The sequence below is a fragment of the Grammomys surdaster genome, unplaced genomic scaffold (assembly GCF_004785775.1).
Source record: "Grammomys surdaster isolate TR1022 unplaced genomic scaffold, NIH_TR_1.0 98, whole genome shotgun sequence".
Classification (NCBI taxonomy): domain Eukaryota; kingdom Metazoa; phylum Chordata; class Mammalia; order Rodentia; family Muridae; genus Grammomys; species Grammomys surdaster.
The window spans coordinates 13,118,729-13,137,708 of NW_021604577.1; the positions used below are offsets into that span (position 1 = coordinate 13,118,729).

An 18,980-nucleotide genomic window follows, 5' to 3' on the forward strand; every position below is an offset into this window, starting at 1 on the left:
TGGGTAAGACCCCCATTTCAGAAGAGCTCTCACCCCATACCCATGGGAAAGGAACGTTTCACAAGGAAAGCAAGAGGAACCAGCAGATAAGCTTCAGGCTTTGCTGAGTTCCCCCAACTCCATTAACATTAGTCATATTGTTACCAGTGACATTTTTGCAGTGCTTCATGGCTGTTCCATGAAGTCTGCATATGAACCCAAAGGACAGTGCTCAGAGAGTGTCTGGATAGCCAGACACACAGGGGTTCCCAGAGAATGGCATTGCCAGAAACAGCATGGCCGCTCCACCCCCTTCTTCTACCCCGTACATTTGTAGTGCCTAATCTCAGTTGTCAGCTTCATTGGATTTAGAGAGGGTTCTGGAGGCATTTAACTAAGGAAGGAAGACTTGACCCCTCCCCAAATGTGGATCATTCTCTAGGCTGCAGTTTCTGACTGAAAAAACAGGAAGCCAATTAAGTGCTGGTGTTTCTTTTTCTTTGCTTTCTGATGAGCACTGAGGATCAGCTCTCTCCCATCACTGTTTCTTTCCTGTTTGATAGACTCTATTTTTTCTGAACTAGAAATCAAATGAAACCTTCCCGTAAGCTGCTGTCTATCAGGTATTTGGTCAAAATGGAAGTAGCTAGTGGTTCTCTAGCGTCCTAATGATGTGACCCTTTCATACATCATGTGGTGACATCCAACCATAAAATCATTCCACTGCTACGTCACAACTGTAACTTTGCTACTATCATGACTCAGAATGTAAATATCTGATAGACAGGATATCTGATATATGACCCCAAAGGAATCAAGACCCACGGGTTGAGAACCACTGTAGTACAGTATCTCTTATTCTATATTTATAATATCCTGTAATAAACCAGTGACTATATTCCTGGAGTTTGTGGTCAGTTAAGCACATTTGTTGACCCCCAAACAATAAGATTTTGAGAACCTCAATGTATAGTTAGTGTCAGAAGCACAAATAAAGCAACAGGCTTGTGGTTGGCTTTTGAAGAATAGCAAGCAGTGTTTGGAAGTTGGTTGTTTATACTATCTCCAGATAGAATTGCCTGGAGGACACCCAGCTGTTCTCTGTTGTTTGAGCAGTGCTTGCATAGACACCACTCACACCTTGTGTCAGAAGCCTGTTATTGAGTGAAAGTATAGGAAAACCTCATTCAAGACTAGGTTTTCAGACATACTTGTAGTTTGTAATATAATTTCAAGTCAGAGAGTGTAACACAACTGATTTTTGTTCTCTGCTTTGGATATTAAGGTTGTTTGTAGTTCTGTATGAATTATAGGATTAATTTTTATATTTCTCAGGAAAGCTATTGTAATTTTGGCAAGGATTATCAAAATTAGTATTGTTTTGAGTGATATCGATATTTTAACAATATCAGTTCTATGGCTCCATGAACACAAGGTATCTTTCTGTTTGTATATTCCTTGAGCTCTTCGTAGGTGCTGGGTGTTCCTGAACATGCAGCTTTCTCCAGTCAGCAGATAAACTTATTTCTCAGTTCATTTTCTCTCACTCATGTCATCCCCTCTCTTTCCTACTCCTACCAACTTACTTTCTGCCTCTAAAATTTGCCAATTCTAGAATAAGTAGAGGCGTATAATATTTGTCCTTTTGTGCTGTCTTGTTTAGCCAGGTATTTTTAAGGTTTTATGCATGTCAAAGCACATATTAGAATTTCATTCCTTTATGTGGCCAGATATATACTTGTATGTACTACATTTAATCTGCTGATCTGTTACTAGGCATTTGGGTTGCTTTCACCTCTTGTTATTTGAATAATACTGCAATGAACATTGGCATACTGTTTAGATGCTGGCTTTTAATTCATTTGGCTATATATCTATATTATTGGGTTCTGTACAAACTGTATGTGGAACTATCTGAAGATGTGCCATATTAGCTTTACATCCACTTTACATCCATAGTGGGCATGCACAATGGTTTCAGCCTTTCCACACCACCATCATACTTGTTAGAAAAAAAGAACTATAGACGTCCTAATAGGTACAAAGTAGTTATTTTGCTTGTGTTTTTTTTCTTTTTGAGGCGTAATTTCTCTGTCTATCCCAGACTTTCTTTGAATTCACTGTGCAGCACACACTCATAATCCCCCTGCCTCTCCCTTCTCACCATCATGCCTATCTCAAAGTGGCTATTTCCTTGGAGTTTTAATTCAGATTTCTATGATGGCAAGTAATAATGAGCATCTTCTCATGCGTACACTGACCACTTGTTTATCCACTTTGGAGAAATGTCTATCCAAGTCCTTTATTCATTTATTATTTTCTTGTGTTGTTATAGAAGTTCTTTATACATTGTACATATTAATCCCTTGTCTAGTATATGATTGATCAATATGGACTCAAATTTAATTTTTTTTTTGCTGCCTCTGCTTTTAATATCAATCTAAGAACCTGCTGTCAAATCCATTGACATGGAGATGCATGCCTCTTTCATTGAGAGCTTTAGCTCTTAGCATGTAAGTTCTCCTCACACTGAGCTACTTGTAGTGTATGGAGTGTGATACAGAGTTGCATGTAAATGCCCAGCTTTTCATCACTATTTGTAGAGATTCTGCTGTCTCCTAGTTCACTAGTCTAAATACCTGTCCTTACACCAGTTGCATGCTGTTTTGATGGCTATTGCATTCTAAGTTTTGACTCAGGAAGTATGAATTCTCCAGCTTTTGTTTAAAATTGTTTTGGCTTTGAATATGTCTTACAGACTCCATATAAAAGCTTTAGAATGGGTTTTCTATTTTTGCCAAATATATTGGAATTGTTCTTCTATCTTTTTAAATTAGCAAATACAAAGTAAGAGCTTGCTTATGATATCTTTATACATACATAATGTGTCTTGGTCATCTTCGCTCCCTCTGTTACATTGTTGGGATTTTGGTGGGAATATATTGAATCTGTAGAGAGTGTCAGGTAGAATTAATATTGTGCCTTTGGAGGTTTGGTTGCATTTTAGGATTTATTTTGTAGGTGGGGTGGGTGTGCACTTGTCATGGCACACATGGGGACCATCGAGAGCCAGCTCTCACCTTCTATCATGTGGTTCCAGTGGGGCAGCTCAGACTGTCAGCTCAGCAACAGGGGCTTTTACCTGCCAAGCTGTCTTTCTGGCCTGTTCTGGTTTTTATTAAAGTGATGTTTTATGTTTGTCTGTTTGTTTGTTTGTTTGTTAGGGGTGGGGAATATGCACATGCTTGCATGTATGGCACATGCTTGCATGTGTGCCACAGTACCTGGGGAGGTTGGAGGACAACTGTGGGAGTTAGTTTTTTCCTTCCACCATATGGATTCTTGACATTGAACTCAGGTTGTCAAGTGGTCAATCTTGGCAACAAGTATATGGTTATAGTTTTTAAAAGTTTGATAATATATGCATGTGCCTTGCTGTTACAAGAAATATTGTTGAAGAAATGCCCAGCCTAAATTAGCCTTTTTAGTTAAAGCAATTTTACTATGTCTGTCTTAAAACCCAACAGAAAGAAGATATAAATGTGATCTCATGATTCAGTATTGCTACTTTAATCCTTCTCCTCATAGAAGTCAAAAACAAAACTTGCTTGTTTTTCTATTATTCATTTTTCCGTAGCAGCCTTACATGTTAGTTTTATTGTAATATCTCTTTTTTTCTAACGGCTTAAATGTTTAAACTTAATCATAGAAGCCAGTTGTCTTACACCAGTTCTTCTTAATAAAAAATCACTTTCTGTATTGGTATTTTTTCTCCTGAATTTAATAAATTCCACATTAGTGGTAATAAGTTGAGGCCTAGAACATGTCCTGTTACAAATGAACAATTGGATTTCATTAGGTTGTCCCCCCTGTCCTTTGAACATAGATCTTCAGGTGTGTTAATCCATTCAGCAGACACATTAATGAGCCCTGGTTGCAGTGTAATATTGGAGAAAGTAAAGCTTGTTGACCTCAACATGGAGTTTAATACCTCTAATTAAATTAGATAGTCGACAGTCAGTATAAAGAAATAGCCATGCCTCTGGCAAGATAGAATTATTTATGATCCTGGTTCTATGTTTTAAACTTGGTAGGGGAAAAGTCATTTATATCCATTTTATAAAAACTAAAACATTCTGCTTTTTATTTTAAATATGTGGTATGTTTTTTTAAGTTATTTTTAAGCATTTTATTTTCTCAGAATGAGAAGTTAATGTTCCTGGATCTATTTAAGTTTAGCATTGTTTTATGAAGTGAAAGTTTCTCAAAGCTCAAGATAATAGCAGCAGAATTTTTGTAACATAGACTATACTTTTTGAACAAATTAGCCATTCAGTCTAGTAAAGTCCCTCTTTGAAATATTATGCCACTGTTTCAAAAATCCTGATATAACCCAGTCGAATCCTTCTGTTCTATAAATTATTTCTACCTGAGAAAGATTGATGGAAAATGGTTAAAAATAATTTCCACTTAACTGACTGTATTCACCCCTAAACATCAAAAGTGCTGCAAGCATTGGTGTGAAGTGTTGAGAGGAGCCTCTCTCATCTCCTCTGTCTCCTTGTTGCGGCCACTTGCGGGGACTCCACTTCCAAGGTAGCTGAATCATCCTTTTAGAAGTTGGATGAAGATCAAGTTGAGATAATTGTAAAATACTTAGTTGGACTCTCTAGGCTATCTTTCATCTCCTGAACCCCCAAAAGAGGAAGAAGAAGTACTCTGTTTAAGTCCGTTTCCTTTGAAATACTATTAGTGTAATGGACAGCAGGTCATGTCTTAAAACTTGATCACAATAGTTTCTGAAATAAATGGGTTGTAAAGACTCTACTTGGTCCAAATTTTATTTCAAATCTATTTTTATCATAATTTTAAAATAAAATTAGCATGTGAGAGACTTTCCAAAGAACTATAAGCTAAATATAATCTGAAAAATTAACTTTAAAACTATATGGAATAATAACAAAAAGGTTTTATTATTTTAATAAAAGTGGGTTTATAATATAATTAATGGATTCTATGGAATTGTCACAGTTTTCTTTCTGTCACTGCAATAAACCCCATTATTAAAAGCAATATGAAGGAGGAAAGGGTTTATTTAGCTTATATGAACCAATTACAGTTCATCACTGAGAGAAACCAGGCCAAGAACTGAAGCAGGAACCATGGAGGTATTCTATTTAGTGGCTTGCTCCTCATGGCTTCCTTAGGTTGCTTTTTAATATATATATACAACGCAAGACCAGCCTGCCCAAGAGTGACAGTATCCATCGTGGGCTGGGCCCTCCCATATCAATTATTACTCAAGAAAGTGTTCCACAGACATGCCTATGTGCCAGTCTGATGGCCACATTTTCTCAACGGCTATTCCCTCTTCCCAGATGACCCAAGCTTATGTCAAGTTGACAAAAACTAACAAACACAAATTCTACTTGTAGGCTCAGATCAAAATATAACAATTAATGTTACAAATTCTATTTAATGTCATATTCTACCCACAAGCCCAACTTTTCTAAAGTGTATTCCTGGTGACAAAGATAGAGGATGGAAATAATATCCGTGGTTGCATGCCAGCTTGTCTCACCACCATGACCAGCTTGATCTGAACAGGAAGATGGCTTCTCTTTGTGCACAGAGTAAGACTTAACCCCAGTGTTCCCGTGTGCTTTGACCACCTTTCTACTTACCCGCCTCTCACTGTCCCTGCCGTTTTTTCTCATTTACCAACCTGCTTTCACTGTCTTAACCTTCCACCAAATCGAGTTTAGTCACATATCTGAGGCCCTGGATACTGAAGTGTTTAATTGGACTGCATTTTTTTTTCAAACTTCTTTATTCTCATTATTCTCACACCTCTGTGACAGTTTCACAGACTTTCCAGATCATTATAGCTAGAGAACCCCCTGAACTCAAGAACACTATCACTTTGCTCTATAGTGCCTTTTTAAATCTGTGTGGTATTTGCACACATATGTGTGTGCACGCTAGCAGTGCCTAACACATGCACATAGAAGTCAGAAAACCACCTCAGAGTATCAGTCCTCACCTCCTTCCTCAGTTGAGACAAGGTCTCAGTTTGCTGCCGGGCACACCTGGCTAGCTAACTGGCAAGCCCCTGCCCCTCTTGGGCTCTGGGGTCTAGACTCGTTTCCCCTTGCTTATGTGTCAGACACTACTCACTAAGTCTCCTCCTTACTCCAGGATTGCTTTCTTTATAGCACTTATCACTGTGCAAAGGATCATGTTTGCTTAGTTTTATTATTTAAAAATGTTTATATAATATATGTTATTACTGTTCTTCCTTTCCTAACTCCTCAGATCCTCCCCACCTCCCTATCCACCCAGCTTCATGTTCTTTCAATCTCAAAAAAAAAACCCAAGAATTTAAAAACAAACAAACAAAATAAAAAACACACACATAAACAGACAAACCATGGAGTTCATTCTATGTAGCCAACCATTTCTGACAATGGAGTCTGTCCTGAAGTGTGGTTGATATACCCAGTATCACACCATTGGAGAAAACTGGTTTCCCCTTTCCCACTATTTGCTTATTCTTTATATATTTATTTGACTCCTTACTGGTGGATATGGCTGTACCAATTTCCCACATACACATTAGAATATCAAGGTCATGAGGACAAAGACTTTCTTTACTATTGTATTTCTAGAACCTAGAACTAAGCCTATTTACATTTAATGAATGAAAACTCACTAAAGCTACCATAGCTTCAAACTGTACAAACTACCTATATGTATTATTATAATGATTGGTGTAGCTTATTTAATAAATGCCATAATTAGATATTTATGTTTCTATAGTGTGTATTTGTGTAATGTTAGAATATAATTTCCATAGTATTCATTCTGTCAGTTTTATACTAGCCAACAGCATTACTGGACACCACCATATACCAAAGCGTAGAGCTAGGCACACTGTGCTCACTCCTTTTAAGAATTGTTTTTTCTTCTTGGGGCTGGAGCGATGGCTCTGTGGGTAAGAGCACTTGCTGCTCTTCCAAAGGACTGGAGTTTGGTTCCAAGTCCTCATGTCAGGTGGCTCACGACTCTTCCAGCTCTGTACCTCTGGCTTCTGCAGGTACTCATGCACATACCCATACATGAACTTACACACGTAATTTAAAATAATCAAAAATTAACCTTTAGAAAAAGAAATTTTTCTTTGTTCGTTCGTTTTTTGTTGTTTTGCTTTGGTTGTTTTTAAGACAGGGTCTCTCTGTGTTGCCCTTGCTGTCCTGGAACTAGCTCAGTAGACCAGGCTGGCCTGGAACTCTGCCTCCCAAGTGCTGGGATTAAAGATATGTGCCACCACACTGGGATAGAAGTAACTTTTCTTAATTGATAATAATGACCCAGGTTGCAAATGAAGGTATGAAAATATGTGGACTATAAAGTCATATGTGATACTCAGGATGCTGAGGCAGGAAGACTGCCATGGGTTCACTGTTTCTGCTTCCACAAGTACTCCCACTTTTAGTTAAAATACTAACTGGTATGTATGCTGCAGCTTTCAGTGCAAGTGCCGCTAGAGATTGTGTCCTCTGCTGTTTGTACTCAGAGAAGTGTTTGGAACATTGTCTGTAACTTATTTGCTGTTTGCTTGGTGATTTTACTGTGTCTTTTTCACAGAAGCAAAAGCTTCGAGGTCAGAGATGGTATCCATCATCCTCCTGGGAGCACCTGCAGAAGCCATTGCAGTGCATCCAGACAGCCTGCAGTGCATGTCTAGTGATGGAAGAGAAAGGAGAAGGGAACGAAGGAGGGAGTAAGAAAGAGAGGATCTTTTAAGAATTTGTGAACTAGTTTAAGTATGCAATGTAATATCTAACCTAGTGTAGCTGTAGAGATAGGAAAAGTACAAAAAAAGTAACAATTTTTAAAAATGAAGAGTTTGTTAGCGGTGTAGTGAGGAAACCAGTAGAATCAGAGAATACTCAAACTTTGATCAAGAGAGTATAATTAATTGATATCTGCTTTTTAAGTCAGAGGCAAGCTAACTGGGTTTTTTTTTTTATTGGTTATTTTATTTATTTACATTTCAAATGTTTTCTCCTTTCCCAGTTTCCCCTCTGCAAACCCCCTATCCCACCCCCTGCTTCTATGAGTGTGCTCACCCACCCACCCACTCCCCCCTCTCTGCCCTGGCATTCCCCTACACTGGGGCATCAAGTCTCCACAGGACCAAGGGCCTCTCCTCCCATTGACGCCAGATAAGGCCATCTTGTGCTACATATGCAGCTGGAGCCATTGGTCCCTCCATGGTTACTCTTTGGTTGGTGGTTTAATCCCTGGGAGCTTGGGGGGGGGGGGTTCTGGTTGGTTGATATTGTTGTTCTTCGTATGGAGTTGCAAACCCCTTCAGCTTCTTCAATCCTTCCCCTAACTCCTCCATTGGGGACCCTGTCCCCATTGACTCAGTCCAGTGGTTAACTATGAGCATCCACATCTGTATTGGTCAGGCTCTGGCAGAGTCTCTCAGGAGACAGCTGTAACAGGCTCCTATCAGCAAGCACCTCTTGGCTTCAACAATAGTATCTGGGTTTGGTGTCTGCATATGGGATGGATCCCCAGGTGGGGCAGTTTCTGGACGGCCTTTCCTTCAGTCACTGCTCCACTCAAGCTAACTTATGAGACAAAAGTAGTTATTTTATGTGATTTTTACATTTTATGACACTAAGGAAGTAAAGTTTTAATTCTAGATTCTTTATTGATAAGATGAATATTTATACTACTATAAAGTGGTGTCTTCATTCTTTTAAACTTCTGTAACAAATGCCAGAGACTGGAAATATATAAGCATCAGTTACTTCTCATGGTTATAGGGGCTGCTGAGACAAGAGACTGCCAGATCCACTGTCTGTTGGGGAGCCACTAACCTGTCAGAGATGACAGAGCTTCTCAACAATCACCCTATCTGGTAAAAGTGGCAAGCAAGCTCTCTGGAGTCCTTTTTTTTTTTTTTTTTTTTTTTAATAGATACTACCCTCTTAAAAAAATGATCTAATCACCTCCCCAAGTCCCTAGTAGGACTTAAATTCTTAATACCATCCCAGCCATGGCTAGGATGTCAGCATTTAAGCTTTAGGACGATGCATCTGGTCTGTAACCGTGGCAAATGCCTGATTTTACACAGGGGTACAGAGCAGGCCATCCCTCTGAAAATCCCAGCATTCAGGAACTCCAGCAAAGTAGGATTGCTAAGCAGATGGCTGTGAGCGCTTAGATAAGGAGGCAGTGAGCACTAGCAGCCGCTGCAGTAAGGTTAGCACAGCCAGTCTCATCAGAATGAGTCTGTGGTAATAGGACGGCTAGATGAGGGCCAACCATAGACTGTGTGAACTGCGTGTGTGTGCGTGTGCGTGTGCGTGTGCGTGTGCGTGTGTGTGTGTAAGTTGAAGCACTGTGGTCTTAATAGCCTCGTATGTATGATGACCAATTGCATAATCATATTCAGAACACAAACACATATAGTAAGAGGCAATATTGCAAAGTGGTTCAACTTTGGGTTCTGGGACCTGATGGCCTGGATTTGAATATCGTTTCTGTCATTTAAAGGTTTGTTTTGTCTTAGCCAAACTACTTCATCCTTTTAAGTTTCAATTGTTTATTTAGAAAAATAGTAGTACTGATTGTACTTGCCTTATAATTATTATATTAAGTGAATTATCACAGAATATGTATAATAAATAGTATGCCCTTAATAAATAGTATGTAATAAATAACCTTAATAAGTGGAAGGTATCTTTTTAAGTAGAATGAAACTCTGTAATTACTCTTATATAAACCATTTGACATTTTTTTCAGAACTTAAATGAAGATGTAAGAATTTTAATTTAATGATAACCCTAATCTGGAAAAGAGCCAGCAAACTGAATAGCAGAATCCAGCTAACAATAAATCTCAACAAGCTTAAAATTAACCTATATTTGGCAATATAAAACTTAATAAGAATAAATATGAAATCCTCTCTTTAAATTGAGCAATTGATTTTACCTGATTAAAAGAACTTTGCAATGGCTGAGTGGGTAGAGGAACTTGGTGCCAAGTCTGCCAACCTAAATTCAGTCTCCTAGAAATCTACATGTGCACGCACACACACCCACACCCACACACACACCGCAAACATACACATACAACACACACTAAATAATTTTTTTAATCTGGACATTTTAAAGATTGTTAAAAAGAACTTAGCAAGGAAAAGTTTGAGTTGACTAGCTGTTCATGACACCATAAAGTTTCAGAAAATAATTTAGTAAAAAAGAAGAAGTAGTTCCATTAATGAGTTTGCTGTATTAGAGCATATATTGATGCTCTATTCCAGACATTGTGGTTTAATAGAAACATCAGTAAGCTGAGAAAATAATCCAGAAAAATGATACTTTAACCTGAAAAAGTGAAGTGAAGATATTAAAGTCATCTTCAAATACCTGAAAAGATAACTTACAGAATACACATTGGATTCATTTTGTAAGGCTAATTTGCAAGAACTAGTGTCAGGAAGGCAGGGTTTGCTTCATGTAAAGAATGTTATGATGATTTGGGTTCATTAAAGGTAGAATGGTCTAATTGTGAGCACTACTCTCTATAACTTTTAAAGTGTTTGAGCAGAGGCCAGGCATCTATCTGCCCCTCAGGATGCCCCAGTGGAGCTTCTGTATTGGGTGTGGAATTCCTCCTTTAGGATATCTTTCAGTATCAACATTCTGTAATGGGTGAAGAACTAGAATTTATACATGCTGAATTTTATTTTATTTTCTTCACAAACTAATACTGGTCATCTGTATATCCTACATTATACAGATTATTCCAGAGTGATGTCAGTAGCAGTTGAAGTGACTTTAGAAGAGTACTCTGCTTACCAGTCATTGCACAGACCTGTCCCATGTACACAGCAGTCTCGAGTGCTCTTCCAAAAACTGACTTTCACATGGATTCAAAAACATACATGCCTTAGTACAAGCACTTAGGCAGCAAAGCCATAATCTCTCTGTTTGAGGCCACCCTAGTCTACCTTAAGTTTTAGGACAATCAAAGCTATACAGAGAAACCCTGACTCAAACAAAAAACAAAGGAAGGAAAAGAAAAGAAATAAAAGGAGGAGGGAGGAAGACAGACAGACGGACAGACAGAAGAAAAGAAAGACACTCCTTTGAGAAATTTAGAGTACAGGAAAACTTACTGAGTATGCCTAAGACTGATCTTTTAAGTCTTAAGAGGTAAGAAATAAATAAATATAAAATAGAATATAAAGTATCTGTACCCAACACCAAATTTGTTTGCTGACTTGCTTTTATTACTGGCATTATGACTTCTGTTACCTTTTGGTCACTAGAAAGTCATCTTTCACTGGTTTTTCAAAAATTTCCAAATACACAGCAATGATTAACAACACCTCAATTTCTGTTTAATGATTATACTTCGGGTTTTAAAATTATAAAAATGTCATATGATAGCCTAAACAAGCTATATTTTTAGCATTGGAATCTAAATAAAGGATTTTCATGAAAGTTTTTCCTTTAAATATCAAACACATGTAGAATGATTTGCTGATGCACATGATTCAATACAAAAAAATATATTTTGACAAAAAATACGTTGTTTTAAACTTCTAACAGACCTTAAATACTGTGTGGAAGATATTTGAAGACAACTTTGGATAAAAGATAATAATAGAGTTGCCTTGTTCTCTTGTTTCTTTAGATAAGTGGCACTAGAATTATAGATAATTTTGGCAAGGGTTCAAGGGTTAATGTAGCAGATAAATAAAAGGAATTTTCTGTAAATTGAGACCTGCATTATTTCAGTTGTCTTGTCTTTCCTAACCTAACTCATTTAATTTTAAAAAGTAAATACTTAAATTCTTCCTGACAGTGTGCTCAGCTTTTACTGTCATTTATTACTTCAATTATACTTGATATCACTAGAACAATCTGCCATTTGGAAATCTCAGTATAGCCTGGAGCTTAGTATTAGATCTGGCTGCTATTGTAACATGTACAGCATATGACATTAATGTATCAAAATTAGATTGGATCATCCCTCCTGGTTAAATTTATTTCACATTTCTTTTGTATTCAGTTAACATAAACCTATTAGGGAAGCTGACACATGGGGATGGCTGTATAGGAAGGATATTTTTAAAGTATTTTGATTAAAAAATGAAATTATAGGGCCATGGCTTTTCTAAGTTGTGTAATCTCTTTTTTTGCTTTTTAAAAATGACACGAAGTTCAAGTTTGCATTTATATCATTCCTGGATGTTATACACAGGTGTAAGAAGTTAACTTCAGGGCTAAGGAGTGAGTAAAACGATCCTTTGAAAAAAGTGAACTTAACTACTCTTTTTGTTTTAGTCAGACATTAAATTTTTTATCTATCTGATAGTTTTTAACCCAGAAATTGCATCTATAATGAACAGAAATTGCCCATACCCTAGGTCAGAACAACCTTATCCTTCTCTCATCTTCTAAGCTTTCCCAGCCAGTGTGTCCAGTTACCTGAGAGTGACGGAGAGCTGTGTAAACCGCCTGCCAGACACACACGCACAGGTTCCAAGTAGCAGAGTCTGTAGATAAAGTAGATGATGAAATTGTACAATAAAATTGAGGTTTATGCCATAATCTACATGAAGAAAATTCAATAATGTACAGTAAATTCATTTTTAAACAAGTTATTAAAAACAACTTTTAAATCCTTCCTTTCTTGCAGTTTTAATTATCGTAACAGAATTCTCTCAAGATTGCCAGAAGCACCTTTGTAAACAGCACAAATATCTAACTAACATTTTTTAGGGCCCAATAAATATCAAGACATCTATTTGGAGGATTTTATGTTTCATTGTGGGGGCTACCTAAAAGTTAACTTGCTAGACCAAAAATAACCAACTCTCTCTTGCTCAGTAAATGATTATAAAATTTATGAGTTGCCTTTTTGTATGTTTATTTGTTTCTTTCTCTTCTGGCTGCCTTCTCGGACCACCTTACTACTCATTAGCACTGCAGAATAATAAGATACAATAAGATACAATAAGAGGAGAAAAATCTCAAATCAGTTCATTTTTAAATTAACCTTTGAGAATGGAATTGCAGTGGCACAGTTGCTAGTTTCAATGAGTTGTACTGTGACTCTTAAGTTCTTCCTGTCTCTGACTGTGGGAGCTGAAAATGCCTGGTCTTCTTCTCTTGTCCCTTGATGACTTTGAGTGTTTTTATTTTATGTATCACTACAACAATTAGCCATTTCCCTTCTGTATGGTTTGATGTCACTAGTTGTATAGCTGTGCTCCCGTGGCTTTTATAAAGTGCTGTAAACTATTTCCTTGATTTTCCAGCTGAGACATCTAGGAAATGATGAAGTGCACATTGTTTGGTCAGAACATACTAGAGACTACAGGAGAGGGATTATTCCTACAGAGTTTGGTGATGTCCTCATCGTAATATATCCAATGAAAAACCACATGTTCAGTATCCAGATCATGAAAAAACCAGAGGTGAGAACTTGTTAACTTCAGTCTTAGTAATAGATTTGCAGTTGTGGGAAAGGGGGAAATGCAACCAACAGTAGCTGCGTAGACTGTCTTAAACACAGTGTGGAAGGGGCTCGCCCACTAGGGAGGCTGCGTAGACTGTCTTAAACATAGTGTGGAAGGGGCTCGCCCACTAGGGAGGCTGCATAGACTGTCTTAAACATAGTGTGGAAGGGGCTCACCCACTAGGGAGACAGCTAAGCAGCGCCTGAGTGGATGTTCCTTGTTCTTAGCTCCGCTTTCATTAAAGTAGGAAACAAATAGTTTTCTGAAAGACACAGTAAGAAGCAGGGAGGTGTTAGCAAGGCACAACGGTAATCTCAGCAGGGCTGAGAGATGATTGCTACAGGTTCAAGACCAACCTGATCTATTTAGCAAATCCCAGGCTAGCTAGTACTACTTAATGAGATCCTGTCTTAGAACACTAAAAATACTTTTTAAATAATAAATTAAATGCCTACAAATAATTTTCAAAAAGATGTTACCCGTCCTATGGTTGGATAGCTTAGACATACCACAGGATTTCAACAACTATTTCAAAAGCATTTCTTTTTTTATTTGTTTGGGGTTTTTTCATTTTTTGCATTTCTTTTTAAAATAATAAAAGTTTGGCATTATGTTCATGTGTTCCTTTTTTTAAGGTGGATACTTTTAATAGAAAATTGTTTTAACAGTTGACTGAGAATCTTGAGAATTCCTGGACTTGGGTCAAGTTTCCATTTATCGATTTTCCTAGTGGACAAGTTTTTTTGTTGTTGGGTTTTTTTTTTTGTTTGTTTAGTAAACCAGAAGTCAACTTATAACAGGGTACAGCATGATTTTGTGCAGCCTACAAACTGAACGCTTCTGTACATTTTTATATTTTAAAGCTTTTTTTTTAAACAAAATTGAAGTATAATCTGACCAGAAAGCATAAAATACTATCATTCTTGGGTAATTATCTCGCCTTGATCCACCATTTATGTCTGGCATTTTTAAACAGGTCTGTTTTGTTGGAGTTTTTTGCTTTGTTTTGTTTTTCCAGTATTGGTACTTGCACATAGCTGGGTTAGCACTCTACCACTGACCTATATATTCACAGCTCTCATGTCAGCTGATAGGGTGACAGTTAATTATCAAAGCATAGATTTTGTTTTATAGTTAGCCTAGCCAAATACATTTTAGGTTCTGTGCTTGTTTTTTAGTTTGCTTTTTGTCACTATGACAAAATCTTAGGAAAAACATCTTAAAAGAAGAAAGATGTATTAGTCTCATGATTTCAGTCCATGGTCATTTGACCTCAGTGATTCAGAGCCTGTGGGTCAAAGATCCCAAACCCTTCCCTAGAGCCACCCTTCTAAACATGGTACTGGGATTGAGCATTCAACATGAGTTTGGGGAAGACATTTCGTGTCCAAACTATAAGAATAAGACTCAAACTCGTAACTCACAGAAATGACCGTCTAACTACCTGTAAAAGTGTGTATCTTTTCCTGTTTGCTTAATAGAGGAATTGATTTTGTGTGTGTATACAGTTCTAACTACAAAACTTTGGAAATTGGCAGAGGATAGAAATTTTTTAGTTGTACAGAGCACATAATCCTTTTGAATGGACACCCTATTGACCTTGGGTGTTTTTGTTTGTTGTCCTAGTATGAGTGATTCATCATGTAAAAAATTGAATTTGAATAATATTTTACTTGAAATAAACCAAAGAGGAAACAAAAACTCATTTGTGTGTAAAGGATCTTGATTGTTTTTATTATAGTCTTTCTACAGTTTGACTTTAAAATTATGTTCTGCTCTCCATCAGGTTCCCTTCTTTGGTCCACTCTTTGATGGTGCTATTGTGAATGGAAAAGTTCTGCCCATTATGGTTCGATCCACAGCAATAAATGCTAGCCGTGCTCTGAAATCACTGATTCCATTGTACCAAAACTTGTATCCTTTTTAACTGTGGGGTCAGTATACTAGCATATATCTACTTTACAAAAGGGTAAGTGTTTCTTATGTATTAAGACTAGAGTTTCTGTTTGTTGAGAAGTAGATGTCAGAGTTCCTCTCTAGTGATTGAGTAATTGTGATACTTGAGTGGTAAGTTTCCTTATATACTTTTAATAAATATTCATCTTTGGCTTAGTTTATTAAGATGCCATTGTATGTCAAACTCTGTGCTACTCTAGCAGGGTAGAAATAATCCAAACAATCATTGAAAATAATTCAGTCTCCATGGGAAAAAAATACTGGTCTTACTACATTGTTTTAAAAGAGGAGTATGCAGGGTGTATACTAAGGGGCCAACCAATCAGCTAGAAGTTGGTGTCCAGAAACATTCATGAGAAAAATGAAAATCAAACCAGTCTTAAATGGTAAGTAATGAGACAGATGAGATTAAAAACCTTCTAAACATGGAACAGTATAACATGAGTCACGAAGGTGTGCGAAGATGTGGAATGCCTAGGACTGTGGCTTCTGGAGCTAGCCTGTCTGGGAATGCCTAGGACCGTGGCTTCTGGAGCTAGCCTCTCTGGGAATGCCTAGGTCCGTGGCTTCTGGAACTAGCCTTTCTGGGAATGCCTAGGTCCGTGGCTTCTGGAACTAGCCTGTCTGGCCAGTGCTGCTCCTCTGGAGCTGCAATGCCCTCAGCATATCCCTGAACTTCCCTGAACTCTGTGTGCATCCCTATGAAGTAAACTTAGTGATGGTAACTACCTCATGGTCTTGGTCATGCCACAGAATCAGCTTTGGTTTTTTTCCCTTCCCTTCAGTTTCTAGAATTAAACCCAGGCCTTGGGCTCATGCTAGACAGTCACTCTACCACCAATCTTAGCCCAAGTCATAAATCTTTGAATTTCATTTTTTTTTAATCTGTAAAAAGATTCTAATATTGTCTAGGCATTAATGTGAGTACTAAATGAGATTTTATGTAATTAATTATATTACTTAGAAATGTTACAATTGATATAAAACATCTCCACCCAAGACCAAGGAATTGCTTAATTGAGTTTTTATATTGAGCTGATTAGCTGCTTGAGGTGAATTCTCAGACCTACTTTACGATATTTTTAATATTTAATCATATTGAGATAATGGTTGCCACATTAGAGAATATCATAGGATGAAAAGAAATAATTTTAATGAAAATAATAGAAATGAACACTGTTTTTAAAACAGCAGATCTCAGCAGTTCTTACCAACAAAATTGCTTATAGAATACTTAGAATAAGGGTCTGGAGAGACGGCTCAGCAGTTACAATCATGCACTGCTCTTGCAGAGGACCTGAGCTTGGTTCCACATCAGACAGCTCACAAGCATCTGTAATTTGAGCTCCATGATGCTTCTAGCCTCTTCAGGAACCTGCACTCACCCACATAGTCTGAGCACATGTACACACAGGCACACTTAACATTTTAAAATAAAAAAATAGGTGAAAATATTACATAGACCAAACAAACCTCTCTACAGTGTAGGAAATTGTTTTTCATACCATTTAAAAGTACTCAGCCCTCCATATCCAGGGTTCAACATTTGAAAAATTCAACCAGCTGTATGTGAAAAATACTTAGGAAAAAAGGAGATTTCTTTTTCTTATCATTATCCCTTTAACAATATAGGATAACAACTACTAATATGGTACTTATATTTGTATATTCATTACTGTAAGTAATGTAGAGATTGATTATATGTAAATACTTTGCCATTATACAAAGGGGACTAGATTTTTATTATCCATGGGGGTTCCTAAAAAATTCTACATATATATCAAGGGAAGTAATAATAGATATTCCTATCCTTCATTAATCTGAAGAATATATTATCTTTTCCAAAATGCACAAGATAATCTATATTCTATAAAATATTCTATATTCTAACTGTTGAGGAGACACATGTAATAGGTGCTCCTCCATCCAAAGCTGTAAAGGCAGAGAGAGTGGATCACTGCAGATGAAGGATTCAAGACAAACCACAGCATAGCATGACCCTGTCTCAAAAGTGTAAATGAATGGATAGAGGTGGGAAGGAATGTTATGGGGCAATGACTTCTTCTCTTGATTTTAACATGAAGGTTTATATAATAAATTACAACTGTATACTTATATTTAGAGGTATTGAAGTATGGCAATATATATTTTAATTTTAAGTAATATACTAATTTCAAAAATATATCAAATTTTAAGATGTATGTTTTTGACATCAGATTTTCAGTGAGGAGAAAATTGTGTATTCTAAAATCAATCAATATGCTTAGCATGAATTATAGTAGGAATTGAAATAGAAGTTGGTTTTGAAAACCATCAGAGTTAATGCTTTAATCTTCATCAAAGAAATAAAAAGGTGAAATATAATAAACTCAATTGTATTTATATAATTATACTGCTTGGTCAGTTATCTTATGCACCATAATAGTACCTACTAAGATTCCACAGCATAAATTGTGCTATTTATGATCATTAAATGGAGTTTAAATTTTATCCTAGGAACATCTTCTGTAACTATGAATCTAATGTTGTTCAGAAAATGAGGACAGTATTGATTGTCATATGCTGCCCAAATCGATCATGCTAGCAACCAGAATTACAGTAATCTGTCAGTATTGATGACTGTCTTTCAAGCTTTGAAACCTCTCCCTCACTTGACTTGTTGTTTCTTACATTACTTGTACTTGAAAAGCATTTTCATGCAACCTCTGATTTTGTCAGCTAGGTACTTTTGTCTCTTAAGCTCAATTTGTTGGTTTGATCATGCAATTAGAATTGAATTGCCACACTCGGGAGGCCAACCAGGCAGACTCTGGGTAGCTGTTGAGCCAGAGCAGTGTTTCGGGTTTGATCTTAGGCCATCATTTTATTAGCAACCTAGAAAGAGTTCCAGTTTGTTTGGTTGCTTAGTTTGGGGTTTTACAATGGAAATGAAAGCTTTTATTTCATAGTCTTCTAGAGCTTTTATGTCATGATCTTGCCAGTTTTAACTCTATTCTTTAAGTAAAACTTTGTTTGATCCTTAAAGTTCACTATGCTTTGAAAGGCACATGTTTAGTATAATGCTGTCATTGTTTGTGATCTTTCTGTCTTAGTGTAAGATTTACATGTAGGAATTTTCAGAATTTATAGTATATAATCATATTAATAAATCCAGAGAAACAAAACTTGTAAGCTGATGTAAGTCATCCTCTGTCTCCATGGGGGGTTAGTTCCTGAGGATACAGAAGCTACAAACAGTTCAGTCCTTTCTACTAACCGGTACATTTTCAAATAACCTATACAAAGTTACCTCATATGTTAATCATTTTTAGATTGCTTATGATAACTCATACAGTGTAAATGTTATATAAATAATAAGAAAAATGTACTGTAAGGAATTGGCTTCCCAAGCTGTGGGGATTGGTAAGTACCAAATCTGTAGACCTCTTACTGCTGTCCGTCTGAAGGCAACTAGCAGTAGAGTCCTTTCTTCCTCAAGTGACCTTCAGGTTTT

At 36.9% G+C, this 18,980-nt stretch overlaps 1 protein-coding gene across 5 annotated transcripts in view; it reads left to right on the forward strand.

Moving 5' to 3' along the window:
- Positions 1-18,980, forward strand: part of Ralgapa1 (Ral GTPase activating protein catalytic alpha subunit 1) — a 211,135-nt gene that overhangs the window by 164,692 nt on the left and 27,463 nt on the right. For all 5 annotated transcript variants that reach the window (XM_028782695.1, XM_028782721.1, XM_028782713.1 and 2 more), the window contains exons 37-38: positions 13,331-13,489; positions 15,318-15,445. In XM_028782695.1, coding sequence (XP_028638528.1) covers positions 13,331-13,489; positions 15,318-15,445 — 287 coding nt within the window. The remainder of the gene's footprint in view (positions 1-13,330; positions 13,490-15,317; positions 15,446-18,980) is intronic.